Source organism: Neolamprologus multifasciatus, chromosome 22 (assembly GCF_963576455.1).
Source record: "Neolamprologus multifasciatus chromosome 22, fNeoMul1.2, whole genome shotgun sequence".
NCBI lineage: Eukaryota > Metazoa > Chordata > Actinopteri > Cichliformes > Cichlidae > Neolamprologus > Neolamprologus multifasciatus.
Genome location: NC_140459.1, coordinates 27,459,136 through 27,478,293, shown reverse-complemented (window position 1 = coordinate 27,478,293; position 19,158 = coordinate 27,459,136). Strand labels below are relative to the sequence as shown.

Below are 19,158 nucleotides of genomic sequence, written 5' to 3'. Positions count from 1 at the left end.
CTCATTGTCAACAGTGAAAAGGGACGTATTGCATTGACAACTAGAGTGCTAAAAGTCTGCAAGGAGATCCTCTGAAGAAGGCAAACTTTTAAATGCTTATTTCTAACCTCGTCAGTTTCTTAGGATATTTATCTGATTTGATCATAGCTCCAATTCACTTTGCAACTCACCCGGTTAATAGATTTTCATAAAAAGACTTTTGACCTTACCCCCATGTCATTATAAAAAACCCGAATAATTCTGCGGAGCAAATAGCTTTATATGCAGATATAAAGCTATTTGCTGATATATATATATATCAGACTGAACGTGTGACAGATCATCTGGTTTGAAGAGTCACACATTTACTTACCAATGTAAGACGGTTCCTTTTGGTGATACTATTACATCATCTGCAGTTCACACAACACATTGTGGGATTAAAAATAAGGTGGGCAAAGAACAGATGTTTTTGTTAACTGAATTCAGCTGGCTGTGGTGTGGATATGTGGCCAAAGCTGAAATTCCTCTGATGTTCACTTCAGGCTGCCTCCACTTCACTCCATAGAGTCACTGAAATGGACTGAGCAACCTTTATTTTTGTAGCCCTTCTTAATGAAATTATCAGGAAAAGCATGTTTTATAAAATTCTCCTAAATCCAACATGTGGAGCGACCCACTGTGGCAATCCCTTGTAGACTGTCCAACAAGTTTTAGTTTCAGTTTTGCTGAGTGAAAGTCTGGTATTGTGTTAGTCTGTAACTCATCTCTAATAAGCAGTTTGTGTCTGTGTAATAAACGCTCTACAGTTTATGGATATAGCTAGCTAATCAAGCCTGCGAGCTGTCTCCCAATTAAACATACTAATCCAGCCCCTTGTCCCATTATTTGTCCCATTTACTCCAATAAAGCAACATGTGGGGAGGTCAAAATGCTAACGTTGAGGCTTCAAAATTCAGAATTAAAATGAATGGGTGTTGTCATGTGTTTAATTCTATCGCGTAAATGTATGTGGTTTAAAACCCAGTGTAATAATTTATAAAGCCCCCCCACAAAAAAAAATATAATTTTAACTTCAGTGATTACAAAAAACAAAAGGAAATGTAAAAGAAAAAGAAAATTTGCATGATTTGTAACCTTTGCATTACCTTAAGAAAGGGGCGCTGAAGGTGCTGTGTAGACATGTCTGCTATATTATCAATCTTCACTGGAATTATACTTTAATCCAATTTCTCTTCACTTCATACGTAATTCTTCTCTTTTTCAGTCTAAATATCTTGAGACAATCAAGACAAGACAATGATGTGCTGTGTGCTGCCTGCAGGAATGTTTGCAGATCTTAATCACCCTCCTTTTGCAGCTTGGTTTAAATTTTAGCTCTATTACTCTGACATCAGCCTCATTCACTGTATTTAGAAGCAGACTTTTCCTAAATAGATGAGACTTGTGTGAGATTAGTTGAACCATCAAATATACAGACAGACTCAATCATCTTTTTTTTTTTTTAAATCTCCTGTTCTCCATTGTCTTGTTCTCTTGCATCCCTGCCCTAACAACAAAATGTCAGCACCTGCTTATTGCATCATATTATTGGTGTGGTGGAGTTGGTACCACTGCAGAACAACTTGGCTCTGCTTACATGATTATTTGAGATGCAAAATTACAGGCTTACCGCCAAGAGAAGGCCTCAACGCCTCTCTGCCACTGTTCTTATTGTGTCGCCCTCTGTGTTGCCTGACGTTCAGGGCTGACAGCATAATTACTACGGTGTGGGAAGAGGATAAAAAGGGATGTTTGTTCATTCTCCCACCTACTAAACATCCAGCTGCACCACATGAGCCACTCACAGAGAAGAAGGTGGCGACTACCAGAAATCCTTCATAACATAAAATTGAATGCTTACAAGTTGTACCTTATTGCTGTATACAGTGTCATGTGCAGAGGACTAGACGTATTAAAAAGTTAAGTCCCAGGCGTCTCTGGCTCTTAAATAGTTTTCATCGTACTTATCTGACAGACAGTTCAGAATTTATATTTAAACAAATATGACTTCTCCTTTGTGGAGTCCCTCAAGGCTCAGTCCTTAGACACCATTCTGTTTCCTATATATATGTCATCCTTGGGTAATATACTTTACAGTTTTAAAGGAATTTCCTACCATTGCTAAGCTGGCAATATAGTCACGTTCAGGTCTAGCAATCTCAACAGCTTCTCCTACCTCAGCTCATGTTTTTATGCTATCACTAATTGGAAGTGTTTAAATTTCCTCGAACTCAACTCTGATAAAACTGAGGCTTTTGTTCTCTATAAAGAATCTTGGTGTTATTTTTGACTGCTGTCTGAATTTTGAAACTGGAAATTTGAGTACGCACTTCAATTTTCTCCCATCTTGACAAGACACATACTTGTCTTTTGTATTTCTCAGTCCTCTCTTGGTTGTCTTCAACTGGTCCAGGATGCAGCATCTAGGCTGCCAACAAAAACTAGCCAGTAATCACATAGAGCCAAATGTTTCTGTTATATTATCCTGGTTTGGGGAGGTGGCTGCTTCGGACCAACCAAGTGCTTGTTAGAAACAGGGGTGTTTTAGATTTAGTTGTGTTATTTTGTGCTTAGTTAAGATTGGTGTTTGTTTTTGTTCCCCCCTATTGTGTGTAAATGGTTTGGCCAAACCACTATAAAGGTGACCCTCCTGTGTCTTTGTGTTTAGGTCAGGTTGCGGGTTAAGTTGTGTCTACTTTGTTTGTTTAAGCTTCTGGAAGTTACTTTTTTATTAGACTTATATTTAGTTGACCTCTTTTATGGGCCTACTAATTATATTTTGAACTTTGTCTTTCTGAACTTATTGGGGGGGTTAAAAAATTTAAAGCCCATTTCTGAAGACATGTTTCCTGTGTCCTCTATGCTTTTGCTGTTTGGTCCCTCACATGTGTCTAACCTAAAGCAAAACCATACCAAACATGAATGACTGAAGAATGGAAATCACCATCATCTTTTCATTGCAGTGTCCTTTTTTGCTTTCTTGTCATAGGAACCGGAAACAATGTCAAATAGCCAGTTAGGCTCTATGCAAAGCTGACCTCATAACACCTCTAAATCTCAATAAAAAAGCACATAACCTTAAATATTCTTGCTAAGTATCTTTGTTTCTACTCATTTGATTTCTAAAATGCACAAATTTGGAAGGCTAGTTTTTCCCCAAGGTTTTAGTTTTTATAATAAATTAAGCTATTATTCTGCTTTAAGTAGCTCTGGAAGTGATATCAATAATCTCATCAGGAAAAAACTGAATAAGCATATTTCTCAATAGGTTAATATAATCCCTTTAACATGCACACTTACGGAAATAAAGTAAAACTTAAATATTTTAAGCACAGGCATGGTGATTTGGTTTGCATACGATTATCATTTATTTTCTCCTGCAGCTGAGATTTGCTCTGATCCTTGCCTGACCACCCAAGTACTTAAGACCTCTCTCATAATTTTAATTTTTAATTTTTTTAACCAAATACTTTGGGTGTTTTAGTTGCTTCTGGCTTAGAACCTTCTCTAAACTTTCTCTTAAAAGATCAATCAACAACATGTTCGAAATTTTGAGAAATATTGATCACAAATGAGTTTGATAAACTTGCCTGCAGCTGTTTAATGAATATGTAACAATGAAACTCCCCGGACTGGATTTTGTTCTCGAAATGAAAAACTCTTCTTGGACTTTGGTAAAATGACTTCAAAGTTGGAGATGTTAAGCACTTACAAGAAGACAGAGGCTTTCAGAAGGAGGCTCATCATTTTTATTCAAGTGTGTTATGGCTTCACCCAGGCTGTTCAAACCCAGTGAGTCACCCACACCAAATCATGCACACACACTCACCAAAAAAAAAAAGGAAAGAAAGAAAAAAGAAAACATACAAATGTAAAATGTTATGTAAAATGTTCATTGCACTCTGAACAAATCTCAACGATCTCTTCTCTAAATGTTGAAAAGAGAGCCACACCAGAGAGCACTGTACAGACATCAGTTTCAAAATTGCAACAGAGGACGTCAGTGGCCTCAAACCACATGATTACCAGCAAGATGGGCTATAATCTCCTGTAAGGAATATGGTACATGGTATTTTTTGTTCATCAGACCTACAGAAGAACCTATTGCAAAGGATATTTCACAAATAGAAGTTATGGAACACACTTTCTATTATTACACAGATAGTAGTGCAATTTGTGTCTCTTTGTCCCTGTCGTAGATAAACATGGCACTGTTGACAGAGAAATGGCCTGCACATACTGCCACATGCAGTAAGGAACACCTGGAAGCCAAGCATGGCCACATACGGGATGCCGTAAAAAGAAGCAGCAGCCAATGACCAACGGGAATCAAATCACCTCCGTATCGTATGACCCCACGTGGCAGAAGACAATATGCAGCCGTGTTTATCTGGTGAGAGCAATGGCGTGTGCGGCTGTTTCTCTGTGCCGTCTGCATCTGTTACAGAGTAACATTCAGTCGAGGACCATCAGCGTGACATGTGGCGCGGTGGTTGAAAAATCAGAGTAATATGAACGCGTGTGGGAGGGGGATGAAAAACGATCTGACTTGCAGCTCACGAAGATTAAATGAGTTAATTTATTTGCTTCTTCCATTCAAAAATAAAACAAATAAAATGATCCAATTATGGCTACATTCCCCAGAAATGCTGCTTGGAAAAGTTTTACTGTGAAAGTGGAAGCAAAGCAGATGAGACTGATCACTTAGTGAGCGTAGATATTTGGTTAACCCTATCAGTGTTCTGGTAATGATAGATCTCGATAATGGTAACGATCATTCTGGTGTACTGCATTCTCAGAGTAACAGGTGAGAGGAGGAAACACTGAAACGTCTCAACAACAAAGTCCAAAAAGAACAGTTGTTTTCTCTTCAGTGTACTCTTCAAGTACATTCAGATAACCTTGAGCTTTATTAAGGTTTCGTATTATCAACAAATCCCCCAAAGAGATCAAAATCAATGATGCATACAGCTGTCTCACTATCTCACCTTATATATTTTTGTGACATTAAGCTGGAATTCCATCATCCGCTTCCTTGGTTGATTGGGATTATATGACTAAGTAAAATGGGGGAAAACAACAACAACCACAAAAAGAAAACGGGAGACTTTGAAGAATCATGAATCATCATCACCCTAAGCTAAGTTTGTTTGTGCATTTTGGATAGCTGATTTTCTGGGCCTGCTCTTGTCTCAATGCTTTTTAGCTAGAAATCTATCTGCCAAGCATCAAACAGCAAGCAAAGTTCTTAACTAGCAGGTGATAACATCCAAGCCACCTTGGGAGCTGCATATTTATCTTGGGAAAGAGTAAATATTGTTCTTTTGTGTAGATCAGTAGATCTATTGATCTATACATGACTCCAATTGTAATGTTAAACATGTTTACTGGAGAATCTTTCTCACAACATATCCTTTTTCATTGGTAATGTACAAAGATATTAAGTAGCTGTTAGCTTAAAACTGACGCTCCTGACTCTCAACGTTGACTACGGGGTTTGTATGTTTTAGCTTGCCTCTTATAGCTCAGTGACGCCTCATTGAGGCCACCCTCATTGAGACTAGGAGGTGGTTACTCTGTGATTGTGTTTGTCAATCAATTGAAAGTAGTTGCAGCAACCAGCTGGTTATCTAACCTGTGTTAGCCTGGGGGCCACTTTCAGTTACAAGGCGATTTTGTATTTTGCAGTAAAATGACAATTTATCAATTTTTCAGTTTATTTCCATATTATCACAAACAGATGTTGGTATGTAGTTACCATCTTGACCCCATTCAATTGCAGACTGATAGCAACAAGAACAAGAGCTCCATGTTATTGCTGATACATCAGGGTCGCTTTAAAGATGGCATCTCACTTCAAGTGGTCGCGGACTTGGTTGCACACAGTCACAATCATTTTTGTCATGTCACCATCTCTAACCACTGAGTGGCTGCAGCATTAGCTAACTGAAGTACCCACATGCTACCAAACATAGCTAAATATGGTTTTAAGTTGATAATGATTCATCCACGTTCACAAAAATTAGCTGATGCAGCTTCAAAAATAGGCTGTGTCAGCTTTGCGTCAGTATTTACCCCTTAGCTGTAAAAGGCTATTGGGGTATTGTCATTACCCTGCTGTGTGGGCGAGCAGATGGCGTGAACACCTAAGTTTGTAAATGAGGTAAAAATTGATTCCATAGGTGTATTTACTAAAAGAAATCTCAGCTGAATCTGAATCTCGGTGACCTCGACCCCAAAAGTCAGACGTCAAGTTTTCTGAAAATCTTGTGAATGCAACAACTTGATAGTAAGGTGACGTAAGATTCTGAAAACTGCTAGCATAGTTGTGTCTTCTAGGAGGCTGAGGGGAAGCATTGGCTATGGGTAGTGTTTTTAATTAATACTATACTTTTTCTGTGGTTGTGGCCTGTTGTGGGTTATGTTGAACTTTCCATGTTATATCTTTTAAACCTGTCAAATAATCACACTCCTTGTGTTTCTTGCACAATCTGACTTCATTGTGGGAGGTTGTGGCAAAGCTCAGCAATTATCTCCGAAAGCACAGTGTTACTATTACTGAGGAGTAACGACCCAACATTACGAGAAGGATACCCAAGCAGCTATACACCAGAATAATCTTTTGAACCATTATGAGATGATTGTGTCTTTTCTTTTAAAAGTTAGGAAGTGATTCAGTCTGCTTTGTCAATGAGTGAGTGCTTGACTCTGCGTGGTGGGGTTCAGATGTTGATTTCCTTATCATCATACGACTTATCAGGACTGAAATCTGTCTCTATGTAACCGCATCTGCTCTATTGTTAGCCCCGAAGCCAGACTGCTATAGTCTAACAATAGATTTGGTAACGTACAAACAGATCTGCTGTTGAAATGTGCCCACTTTAACAGAAACACTGACTGCTGTTTCTTCAAGGCACATATGCTGATGTGTAAAAATACATATGCATCTCAGCCATGAAAAGGCTTTTTTTTTTTTATTCCAAAGATTGTTATCTAAATATCCTGTACAAAATGTTTAAAAGCCAGTAAAGTTCCAATAATGAAACAATGCTTTTAGGGCTTCTCTTAGACTCCATGCCTACGTTTGTCGCGACTGAATAGGATCCATAGCTTTTTACCGTTTGCCCAAACAGAATGGCATTCACCTTGTGAGGCATGCTCAGCTACCCAGGAAATTAATAAAAGCCTGTTAAACACAAGGCTACAGAGAATACTGAAGGTCACGCTTTAACTTGCAAGTTAAAGTGCAGAAGTTTTACCAGGTTTCCAGAAGCATTCATTGATTTTTACATGACATAACCTGCTATGGGAATAAAAAGGCTCCCAGGCCTGTGCAACTTAAAAAAAAATTCTCGCCATCCTGCTCCATACTTTACAAAGAATATACACTTAAATTTACATTTGCATGTTAAAATGCATTTTCAATCCTGACTAATTTACATGATGGAAATTTAAACACATGTGAATTGGACCTTAAAAACAGGCTGGTAATCAACATGAACATCCAGAGTTAATCAAGTATTTCTTAGCCTCATGGCAAGACGCAGGCGTCAGGGAGATGATGTTTCTAAGTTGCATTTCTCTGAAAATTTCAAAATGAGAATTTGATATGTACATCGGTTTGTTTGGCCTGTGCGCTTGGACTTCTTGGATTGCATTCATCACCTACAGGACATCAAGAAAAAGGGGTTTCATTGAAAATTTAAATCTTTTTTTTCCCCTTTTTTTTGAATTAAAAGTCATAAAGCGAGGTAAATAACTGCAGGGATTTATCAAAAGAAATGTTCATTATTTGGTAAATCATTCTTAATTGTTTGAAATTAACATAGTTATAATGGAAAAAATCGATCTGCCCATTCATTACATTGAAGTTCATGCACTTCCTCAGATCAGCCTTTCGACAACACAAGAATCCTCCCTCTCCATTTTCTTCTACTGCTATTTTGCTGAGAGTGAAAGGATCATCCTGGTGTTATCAAGCTTGCCTTATTCACAATCTTGAGCTGTCCCCTCCTATTAATTCATTCTCACTATTCAGCTTTTCCCCCCTTGTTGATGTGTTTATCACCCCGTGTTTCCCTAATGGCTCCAAAGTGTATCCAAAGCTCAAGAGTTGTCAGTTCAGATCTGCATGCCTCCCTGTCACTGTTTGCACTCGGGCTCTCAGTCCTACGTGGTTACATTTGTGCAGGTTTCAGAAGCTCGCTCAGGGTTAGCTGCTACAGGCATGCATCATGTACTATGCAGGGCTTTGGAGCATGCTCATATGTGTCTGTAATTAAACGTACACTGCTTCTAAATTCAGATGGAGTAATTTAATTGCACTTATCAAAAATTCCACCCTCTGGGTCCGCTTACACTCATCAACATCACGGCACGGTAATGCCAGCTTCATTAATCTGACTTCATTTGTGATTTTCAAACATCCTATAAATGATCTTTTCTCAGCTTAACTCATAGCCCCCCATCTTGATAGTTGTGACCGACATTTCCCATAATGCTCCAGTTTACTTGCCATTAAGAGACTGAAAATAAAAGCTGGCCATTACTTCCAAATATCGACAGGGGGTGCTGACTCCTCTGGTTGTTAAAAGGACTCTGTGAATTTCACGTAAAAATGAACTTACTGCTGATTTATGATCTCAGTAAAGGTTCTCAATAGTTTAACATGATCATTATATTATGGTTTGATCATTATATGTGGTTTCATTTATAGAACAAATGATAAAGCAAGGTATACTTTGCACATTGCTGATGTCTGATTAAAAAAATGGGTGATGTCATGGTGAATTTTCCCATCTTGTATTTAGAGTCTATGACTCTAAATAAAAGATGCCAAAACTATTGTAGAATATCTTATGGCGCTCATGAAGCTTTTCGAGGTATAGAAAAACAACCCTGCTGATGTCAGAGTGATGTTATTAGGGGTAACTTTTATTTTTATGTTTTAGCCTTAGAATTTGTAAAAAAGTCACCATTTGAGGTCAAATGAAAGATAGGTTTCATTATGGAAAACATAAGAGTCAGTTGTTTCCGGGTATTGAGGCATACGAGGGACTAAGAGTCTGAAATTGTGCTGCATCTTTAGTAAACTGAGCAATATTTTTTTAGAATCAGTTTTATGTGTGCCCTCCAAATGGCTGGAAGCCAAAGCACTGAATCATCAATTTGTTATAGAGTTTGTGGCTGCAGTGGATTGTTATCCATTAAGGCAACTCCTACTACAAAAACCTGCCTTTAAAAACATTTTTAACCATATTTGCATGCTAATTATCTGTGCAAAATCATGAATGCAGAGAGAAGCCTCTGCACTTTAACTGAACTCATATTTAGCATGAATGTCAGCGGGAGGGAAAAATCATTATCAGACTCTGGGTACATTAGACCGCAAAAGTGGAAAATCTGTCTAAATGGAAAAGAACTGAGGGCTGATTTTTGTGGGTGTGTGTGAAAATAAAGCTTTTATGGCCAGATCTGATGTTTCTAGAACAGGAGGAAATATCAATAACAGCAGCATGATCCTTTCTGATCAAAGACAAACAGATGCCTTTCACACAAATGTTCTGGAAAAGAGATGCAAACAATGTTACAAAAACCATGGCATACTATTAAATGACAGCTAATGCACATGCTAATATTGGCAACAGTATTTTGGCTTGATGTGTCGTGAATCCGTTTAAATACATGATTGCTTATAGAAAACAATACCTGATGCTTTAAGTCACTTTAAATTCTCTGTCTGCAGTGAGGCAATGGAAACATACATAACGGTAAATGCTGCTTCAAGTTATGGTGAAACAACTCCCTTTGAAAAATAGCATTTCCCCCAGTGTGCATCATTTGGTCTGTAACCAAAGGTTAATATATCAATTTCTGTAGTGTAAATGTGTAATAAGGAAAAGTCTTGCAGTTTGTGTTGTTTGGTTCTTAAATGGAGCAATCTCTTGAAAAAATAGACATCCATGCTTCATGCTTTGCATCCCCTTGTGTCTGCGCCTGCTGTTCTTGAATAGTTTCCCAAGAATACTTCGATTACATACAACCAAACTGGAGGGAAAAAGTGCTGAAATAAGATTTGGTAAAGGAGCAGCATTGGAAATGTTTGACCTTGTGTATAAAACTTATGGTCCTGTGGTTGTTGGGGTCTAGATAGATTTCCTTCTCCTCATGAGCTGGTGATTGTCTGTGAAGCTGTGAAGGCCTGGAGACACCGAGCTGATGGGTGAAGGGAAGAAGCTGTTTTTCAAGGTGCTGGGCGAGATCTCCTCGATCCTATAGGAAACCGAGTGAAAGTACTGGTTGGGGTTCAGCTGTGAGCTGAATGAGTTCTTGTGGGAAAAGGCACAGCCCAGACCTCCCATCCCCGGACTAGGGCTGTCATGCGAGTGATAGTGCATACAGGAGCACACTGACTGCAGATCAGTCACTTCTGCGTGGTATGGCTCCCGTCGCCGCCGTGCCCGGTGCAGCGATTCATCTTGGATGTGGATGATCATGCTGTTCCGATTGCCGGCGAGTGAGGCCCGTTCCTCGGCATCCCGCCGCTCATCCTCACTATTCATAGTCAGGAAACGGAGCACCACTAGATTGAGGAAGGCCCCGATGACTGTAAGGCCCACCAGGATGTACATGAAGCTAAAGGCCACATAAAGGGGTTTCTTCTGGAGGGCCCGATTCTTTTGAAGGGCCACAAAGTCCCCAAAGCCAATAGTTGTTAATGTGATGAAGCAATAATAGTAAGACTGGAAGAAGCTCCAGTCCTCATAATGGGAGAATGCAGCGGCCCCGATGCACAATGTGCCAATGCAGGAGAAAAATCCCACCGTCACCATGTTCTCCATGGACACATCAGTGATGCGCATGCCGCAGCACTTCTTGATGCGTTTCAGAAGGTACTTGACGAAAGTGTTCATCCTCTCGCCCAGGCTTTGAAACATGACAAGAGTCAAAGGGATTCCCAGGACGGCGTAAAACATGCAAAAGGCCTTTCCTGCATCGGTCCCTGGCGCCGCGTGCCCGTAGCCTGAGAAGAGAGCAGAAAGACAGCAGAAATTAGTGATGCGGAAAGACGTCAAGTCCGGGCTGCTTTTGATGCCACCAGTGCTACTGTAACTGTATACTCAAAAAGCCCCAGATCAGCTTTTGTTGACAAACATGACCAAGCAAGAAATCTTCTAAAGAGTCTGCAAGTCGTGCCAAAAGAGGTATTGAATAGGCACATGCCACAGAAATGCGTCTGCTCATTAATCTTATTTGGGCTCAAAGATTATGGCAGGAGGGACGTCCAATTAGTCTGAAGTTTCCGGCGAGGTAAAACAGTTTGGAGGAAGGATTGGAAAAGAGTCATGGGGGAGCCAGTGAAGCTTTTAGCTTAATTAGACTTTATCTTTAGACTACAAGCTGCTGACTCACACACAAACAGACTATTGGAAATCAACCTGTGGGGCAAACAATAGGATTGATACACCATATTCAACTGGGTTTCTAAATGAAGTGTAATTGGTTTTAAGTGCATGAATTGTAATTGAATGTTACATCATAGATTGCAATATGAATGAAACCTGTAGAGCGTCATATTGATTATCTCTCCTCTAGCAAAGACTTTAGCTGCAAGTATTAAACACCAAATTCCTAGCCAAGATACACCCACCATCAGTTGGCATGTGTATCGTTTCAACAACTGACCTTCAAACAAAGACATAATATTTTTGGTGTACTGTATACATAGAAAAAACATTTAATGTTCTGTGTTTTGAATTTGAATTGTGATTCTGTGTTTTCCCATATGCCCGTCCACCCACACAGGCATGTGTTTAGCTAAGGCTGAAAGCAAACTTGGCTGGATCAATCTGATTTGCAATCGAAGCATTTATATTTCCATATGCAATGTGTGTTCCTGACCTGACGTTTCATTAGTAGACTTTAGAGAAATGCATTAAGCAAGATTTCAAACGTTGCCTTATCCTATGGTTGTTTAAGTGGTTGAATTTTTTTTTTCAAAGCTGCACTGTCATTATTTTTGAGCGTAATGTGAAAGGAGCCGAGTGCACTTAAGAAATTATAATTAAATTATCACTAAACAGCAACCTCCCATGCTATAAAAAAAAAAAACAGCCAGTATGGTGCTGAAAGTTAAAGTTCCTCAAACTGAGGCTAACTCCAAAAGGGAGCTAATGACAACCGATCCTTCTGGCAAAATGATCACTTTTACACCAGAAATAAACAGGTTTACAGCAAATATTCTTGGTTTCAAATGCCAATTGATAAGACCACTGCTGGTGGTAAATTTTTTAATATGTCATTCTTTAATTATTTATTCAGTTATGCTTTATCAAGCGTTAGCATGTTTCAAGCCTATTCTAAGCCTAGCCTATCTTTGCTAGCTAAAATTAGCATTACATTTATTATTACAGTGAGTTTATGAAAACACCTTGCTAACCTAGCTGACTAGTTTGAGCTGGCTTTATTTCAAAACGATTTATGGTTCTTAACCAATCAATAGCTCTCATTGGATTTATGTATCTTTTGGGTTTTTTTATTTATTATTTTGGTTTTATTGTTAGCATACTTCAACCGCTCTTTTATGTGGCTTTTTTGGGTAAAAATCTAAAAATATCCACAGCAAGTGGGTTGGCAAAGTGGAGCACTGAGCCATACAAATTAATAAATTAATTAATTAAATATTTAACAAGAAGATGAAGACCAAAATGTGAGAAAAAGCGATGTGGATACTAGCAAAACAATGCAACGGTAAATAAATCCAAACATGCAAACAAGCAGATATTTGCCAATCTGTTCCACAGCAACAAGTGCTCCTGCCTTACAACAAAAAACAAAACACAAACTTGATTACACAGGTTTAAGTTTGCTTTTAATAATCTAAAATAATATATAACCACTCAACCCACTAATATGTTATACACATTAAAATTTCCCCGCTTGAGATTAAAACCAGAAATCCTGCATATTCGTCTTGTCTGATTACACTTACATGACACACTTACAGTATGTGTCATTTGACTTAAGCAGCTTGAAGCAGTGATAGATCTTCTTTATGATACAATAAAAGTATAGCGATCGACACGAGGATTAGTATCCACATCAGCTTTGTCGTTATCTGCGACAAAAGAGCAATTACAGATCATATCTGGTGCCAAGCACTGGCATTAAAGAGGCTGTCTAATTTTTCACAGAGACATCTGAGATCTGCTGCTTGTTCATTAATGAGAGAGTAAACTAAAGTTGGGGGGGAATCAAACCCTTTTCCCATAACTAAAAAAAATAATATATACATTAATCTTGATTTTTCAATTCGCCCCGAGCCTGATTCAACTCCGATAATCAAACTCATACAGTGCAAAAGTGTTGGCTCCCCACACGATATGCAGCAGGATGTACAATAATGTTGCAGCACAACAACAGACCACACCTAATCATAACCAAACTGCAGAGAGGCCAGACCAGCCACGCTTTCTTTCAAAATAAAGTACTGCTTACAATAAATTTCACTTTAAGAATGTGTATTACTGACTATTGTGAAACTCACAGGAAACAGACAACAGCCTCTCACTTTATGACAGCTTAAATTGTTTTAACAGGTTAAATAGATTTAACCCCCCTCCCAACTTAAATGGCATTAATGATGAAATGGAAGTGGGGCCAGTATTGTTAGTTAAATAAAAGTCCAGTGTTTCGAATTCCCGTCTTTAAAAGGATATGACCTTCCTGAATAAAATCTAGAAGCAGGAAACTTGAGTAAAAACACTGAGCGTAGGTGTTTGTTTTGCATTGCAGCACAGCTTATTTGAAAATTCTTTCCGTGAAGTTGGAAGTGTGTGCATAAAGTGTTGCTGCAAATGAGCCGACTGAATCTGTTGAACAATGAGCAGTGATTACTTTAAATATGGACTACAAAAAGATACGTTTAAAAAAAGGAAAATAAATTTTACTGCAGACTTATTTTGACACAGGTATAGTATTAATGCAAATATATATATATATATATATATATATATATATATATATATATATATATATATACATATATATATATATATATATATATATATATATATATATATATACATATATTATTTACTAATTACTGCAGGAGAAAAAATATTATTCAGGGTTAATGTCATGTGGAAAATAGAGCAAAAACATGCCTGTGGCTTCTCAAAAGTCTTAGGCAACTCTAATTACATCTCAGGACAGATTTGTATACCCAGCCATCTGTCTTTTTCCAATCTTGCTCAAAATTAGCAAATTAATTGATATTGATTCTTATTGCTTAAATTTGTTCTCAGCGAGTAATTAGGACGTAATGAATTACAGCAGCAGCTGTGAAGGAGTGACAGCTTTCATTTGATTACAACTCGACAGAGTATGTATATTACCACAAATGTCGTCCACAGATGATCCTTCAGCATTATGGGCTGCACTTGAAGACATTATGCCAACTAAAAACTACTTCTGTTCAGTCATTTGAGCTTCCTGTCACAGGCTTGTTGAAGTGTGATAGGTATTGGTTCAACTTCTGCCAACAAGGCTGTGTGGATTCTCCTTTTTTTATTATTTAAATCTGGACAGATAAACACCTAAATGTCCGTCTGATGGTGAAAGCAATGTACCATTAAAATGTAGACCTGTTAGTGATAAGACTAATGACATTAAAAGGGGGAAAAAAAGCAAAAAGCAATTAAATCATATCCACAGTGATGTCCTGTCAGTCGGAGCTCTCGTTGCTCCAGCATTCATTAGTGTCCTTGCATTTCCAAGGCAATAAACAGAAGATTAACAGGGCTTTACAGGGATTCAGAGAGATGACCTACAGACCTGCAGAGTGGATATTAACTTGTAAAAGTAATCATCTCTGACATTTATTGTATCAAATAATATCCACTTGGGTGCCGTCTATCTTGGACTGATAAGACGATACATCCAGGAAAGCTTATCGTTTTTCTAGTTTGTCCCTGCTGCGTAACTCCTGACCAGTGTTGGTCAAGTTACTTGAAAAAAGTAATCAGTAACTAATTACTTCTCCAAAAAAGTAATCCCATTACTTTACTGATTACTTATTTTCAAAAGTAATTAATTACTTAGTTACTTAGTTACTTTTTAAAAACACGATTTACAACCTGAATAGGTGATAAAGCAATAGATCTTTCTGCCCAATTCTACTTTTTCTACATAATCCATCATACAAAATGTAATCAAATGGAAAAGTCTCTTTTTAAAACTTATTTTATTAGTTTTAATCTTTTAACTTTATGCATCAAGCAAAAATTTAATTATATGCAACATTCTCTGACTGGAAGAAAATTTTTTTTTGTGTGTTTACACTCACTCTTTCAAATAGATGCAAGTAAAACACAGCAGAAAATAAATAAAATCAAAGACTAGCGGTCCTGTTGCTCTATTTTCACCTGTAAAGCAGGAGTGGGGTAGGCGGAGGTTTACCCTGGTGCACGTGTGCCGCAGCGGTCAGTGGAAGAATCCGCGAATTTCTCTGTGAATTTCCCATTACGTCGTAGCGCACTCGGTGCTTGCTTGGAAGTTTAGGGGTTTTTTTCGCTGTAAAAAGAAGTTTTCTTCCCACGCACAATGGACACTAATGTCTTTGTCACTTTTTATGGAATCAAACTCAAAGTAAGGTCAGTACTCGCTTTAAACGCTGCATGCTCATACTCTCTCCCGCACTTGATATATTATCCATTGTTGATCTGCACACAGCTGTTGTCACAAACGTCGTACTCGCTTACGTCACTGTCATGAGACATTCTCGCAAAAAAAAATCACAGTTTTAGTAACGCAGTAACGCAGCATTCCTACGGGAAAATAACGGTAATCTAATTACCGTTTTTGCAATAGTAATCCCTTACTTTACTCGTTACTTGAAAAAAGTAATCCGATTTCCAAGCTTTTTTTCCAAGCTCGAAGGAAAAAAAAAAGTTGTGAAATGTCGGATAAACTATCCAACTGTCTTAAAGTATTTCTTTGATGTTGCTGATGGGCTGTGTGGAGTCCGTGACAGCGTTGCACTGTGTAATCTGTTTGTCCTGTTATAATGACTCTATTATCTCTCGTTGTCTTGGGAACAGACATATTTGCTCTGCCACGCTGAGCCTGTGCCATGCACAGGTGCTTTGTGCTCATGTGTGCACAGGTGAATGCGTGTGTTTCTGCACAGCACAGCAGAAAGAGAATCGTACTTTAATGAATGATAAAAGCATAGGACAGGAGCCCGGTCACGCTAATATTAAACATTAAGACGTGTTATGAAAAAGGAGGGTTGTGTTTCTGCAGGACTTCTCAAGGGGAGGAAGACGAGACTGGAGCTGCTGCAGGCGGGATTTGTTTGTAAAACACACCGGCCTTATCAGCCTGGAGCACAAAGTGACTCTGAAACGTAGACGAACTCTCAATCCATTCAGTGAGATCCTGCATATTTGCAAAATGTTGATTCGATATGACTCATTAAAATATCTTTGAGAAATTATCTCCTAGACAGGAATCCATTAAAATGTGTTAAAAATTTCAGGGTTGCAATAACCTATGTAGCAGCTGATTGCATTGCTTTAGTAACAGGAGCACACTTTCTATTTTACAGCATTTCCATAAACAGGGTACACGAGTAACATCTGCTAACATGTAAAAAGAAGAACAAAGAAGCTCAGTATTCTGTGTGTGATCTTAGCGTCTCTCCTAGAATATTTCAGTATGAACACGTTTTCTGTATCACTGCACATCTGTTGACTCAGTCTTGAAATGTTTGAACAAACCGCAGTGGGAAGTTTGATAACACGACGACACAAAAGTGCCTCCTGAAAGTCGCGTCAGTGTCGTCTGGAGTGGGAGGAGGTAAAAGCTGCAGATCAGTGCGCTTTCATGTTACATCCTTTTTCTACAACCAAGCCACGATGAAATTAGTCTGCGAATCACCAGCCATGCTGTCGTCTCTGTGAGCCTTTGCTGTCAGGGTGCTGATGTTCAGCAGGTGTACTGTTTGACATCTTAGTTCAGTTTTGCTAATTAACGCCACAGCGCTTTTCTCGTGGGGGGGAATGTGATTAGATTTGCAGATACTGGTCCATAAAGCAACAAGCAAATTAAAAATTCCCACAATAAAGAAATAATACTTTAATGTGTGTACCAAGTGCCGTGGCACTACGGTGCATTTCCATCCAAGTTTCAAGAGAGTGCTGATCAAATCACACTGGCTTGTCAAACAGCAAACCCGGTGCTAAAAAACATAAAGTGTCAGAAACCACATCTTTGCTTATACAGCACCAAATCACATTTCCCTCAAGGCGCTTTCTATTTTAAGGTAAAGACCCCAAAATAATACAGCTGAGAGACTGTCTGGGTTTCTATCAGCGCTCAGTTGTATTTGTTCCTATGGAACTGGTATCTTCTATATCTAGAATAATGCTGAAAGGCACTGCATTTATAGGATTTAGAGCAACATATGCTCCCATTTAGACAATGTGTTTTTGTTTTTCAGAGAAGGAATTGCATATTACTGCAAGACAATGTTACACTGCATTTTGCATCTTTTACAAGAGCAAATCTGCCTCCAGCCCAAACCTTTTACCAGTTTAAAACATTTGAAATGAGTGACTATTATCAGTGACAAATAATATATAAAATATACATGATCTTGAAAATACAACCTTCTATTCAAAGGTTCTATTTGGCCCTAATCTCCTCAGTGTAACTTTCAAAACTTCAGTTTGAGTTTAGAAATCATACAGCCTGTCTTAAAAAAAAGGTTTTCTAAGTTATCTTTTTGATACAACCTAAAGTTAGGACCAGTGACCCTGAAGAGCACTTCAATTATGCCGCTATAGGCATCACGATGCACACAGCATCTCTCTTCTTTGCTCTTAGACTCTCTGCATATTTACACTCTAAAAACTGCATGCTGTTAGCATTGTGTGTCTCTGTCATGTAAGTCTGCCTCTCTCTGTCCCTGGAATTGGATGTGCTAACAAAATGCCAACTGTTTTATTCTTGCTTCATAAGGATGTTTGGTTTTCTCTCTATAAAATCTTTGTCTGAGACTGTTGAAGTAAGTTAGTGCTATATAACGAAAAGAACATTAATAACTAAATCATATTTGCACACTTTCTTCTAGATTTTAAGGTTCAAAATCAGGAGCCAAAACAAAAAAAATGTTTTTCAAATTTTACTGTTTATTCAAGCTAAATCAAAGCATAGCAGTACTAAGGTTTAGCACTAATATAAAAGGTCAAGGAGTCTAGAAAAGCACTACACAAATACCAGCTCCTTTCCTAGTGTGAATGAATAGAAATCAATAATGACATCAGTACATAACTTACAAAGGTGCATATTTGCTCCCCTGCATTAGGGTACAGAAGTAGTCTGATCTTCATAAGGTACAAATCATCCCAATATATACAGTGATCTAGATGACAATAAAACATATTATTGGGAGTATGTTAGTATGACTCAATCATCATCATGTTTTTCATTTTCATTCAGTTTCACGACAAATATGAGACAGATACAAAGATGTATATCACTGCATTAAATATATACACAAAAGAGTTGCGTATAACCCTTTAAAAAAATGTAAATGTCTTTTGAAACAATCTCAAATGTGAACAAATGTATCACACCCCCTGCTGCTCAGCACACTCACCTCCAAACTGCTTCTTATGTTTTACACACTTCTGAATATACCAAAGCAGATTTCGTGATAAATTTGGATGACTCAACATTTGTTTGGATCCAATCCACTTTACTATGACTTCTTTTGAATGTCTGCCCACACCCACAATGTGAATCCATAGGTCTCTGTGAGTGTGAGTCATTGTTGCTTAAACTCGAAACTGACACAGCTGGCTGCCTAAATCCAATTATTATATCATTCTATTATTATAATTCTTCCTGTATGGGAAGAAAAGGGACCATCCCACAGTCGTAGACTGGCTTAATGAATTAATCACCAACCTACACCCTGAAAGAATTGTCAGTCTCTGATCTGCTCGTGAGTCAAACATAATCCCTCAAATAACACAAATCTGGAAAGTGTTTGTCAGGAGCATTAAATATTCATGGATAAAAATAAAAAATAATAAAATATCAGAGTTAAAGTTTATAGAAAATATTCTT

At 38.1% G+C, this 19,158-nt stretch overlaps 1 protein-coding gene across 1 annotated transcript in view; it reads right to left on the bottom strand.

Annotated features, from left to right (window-relative positions):
• Positions 1-5,889: 5,889 nt before the first annotated feature.
• kcnk9 (potassium channel, subfamily K, member 9) overlaps positions 5,890-19,158 on the bottom strand; it is a 48,940-nt gene continuing 35,671 nt past the window's right edge. Inside the window, exon 2 of the mRNA XM_085148886.1 lies at positions 5,890-11,044. Within this exon, the coding sequence (XP_085005012.1) occupies positions 10,167-11,044 (878 nt within the window). The 3' untranslated portion in view covers positions 5,890-10,166. The remainder of the gene's footprint in view (positions 11,045-19,158) is intronic.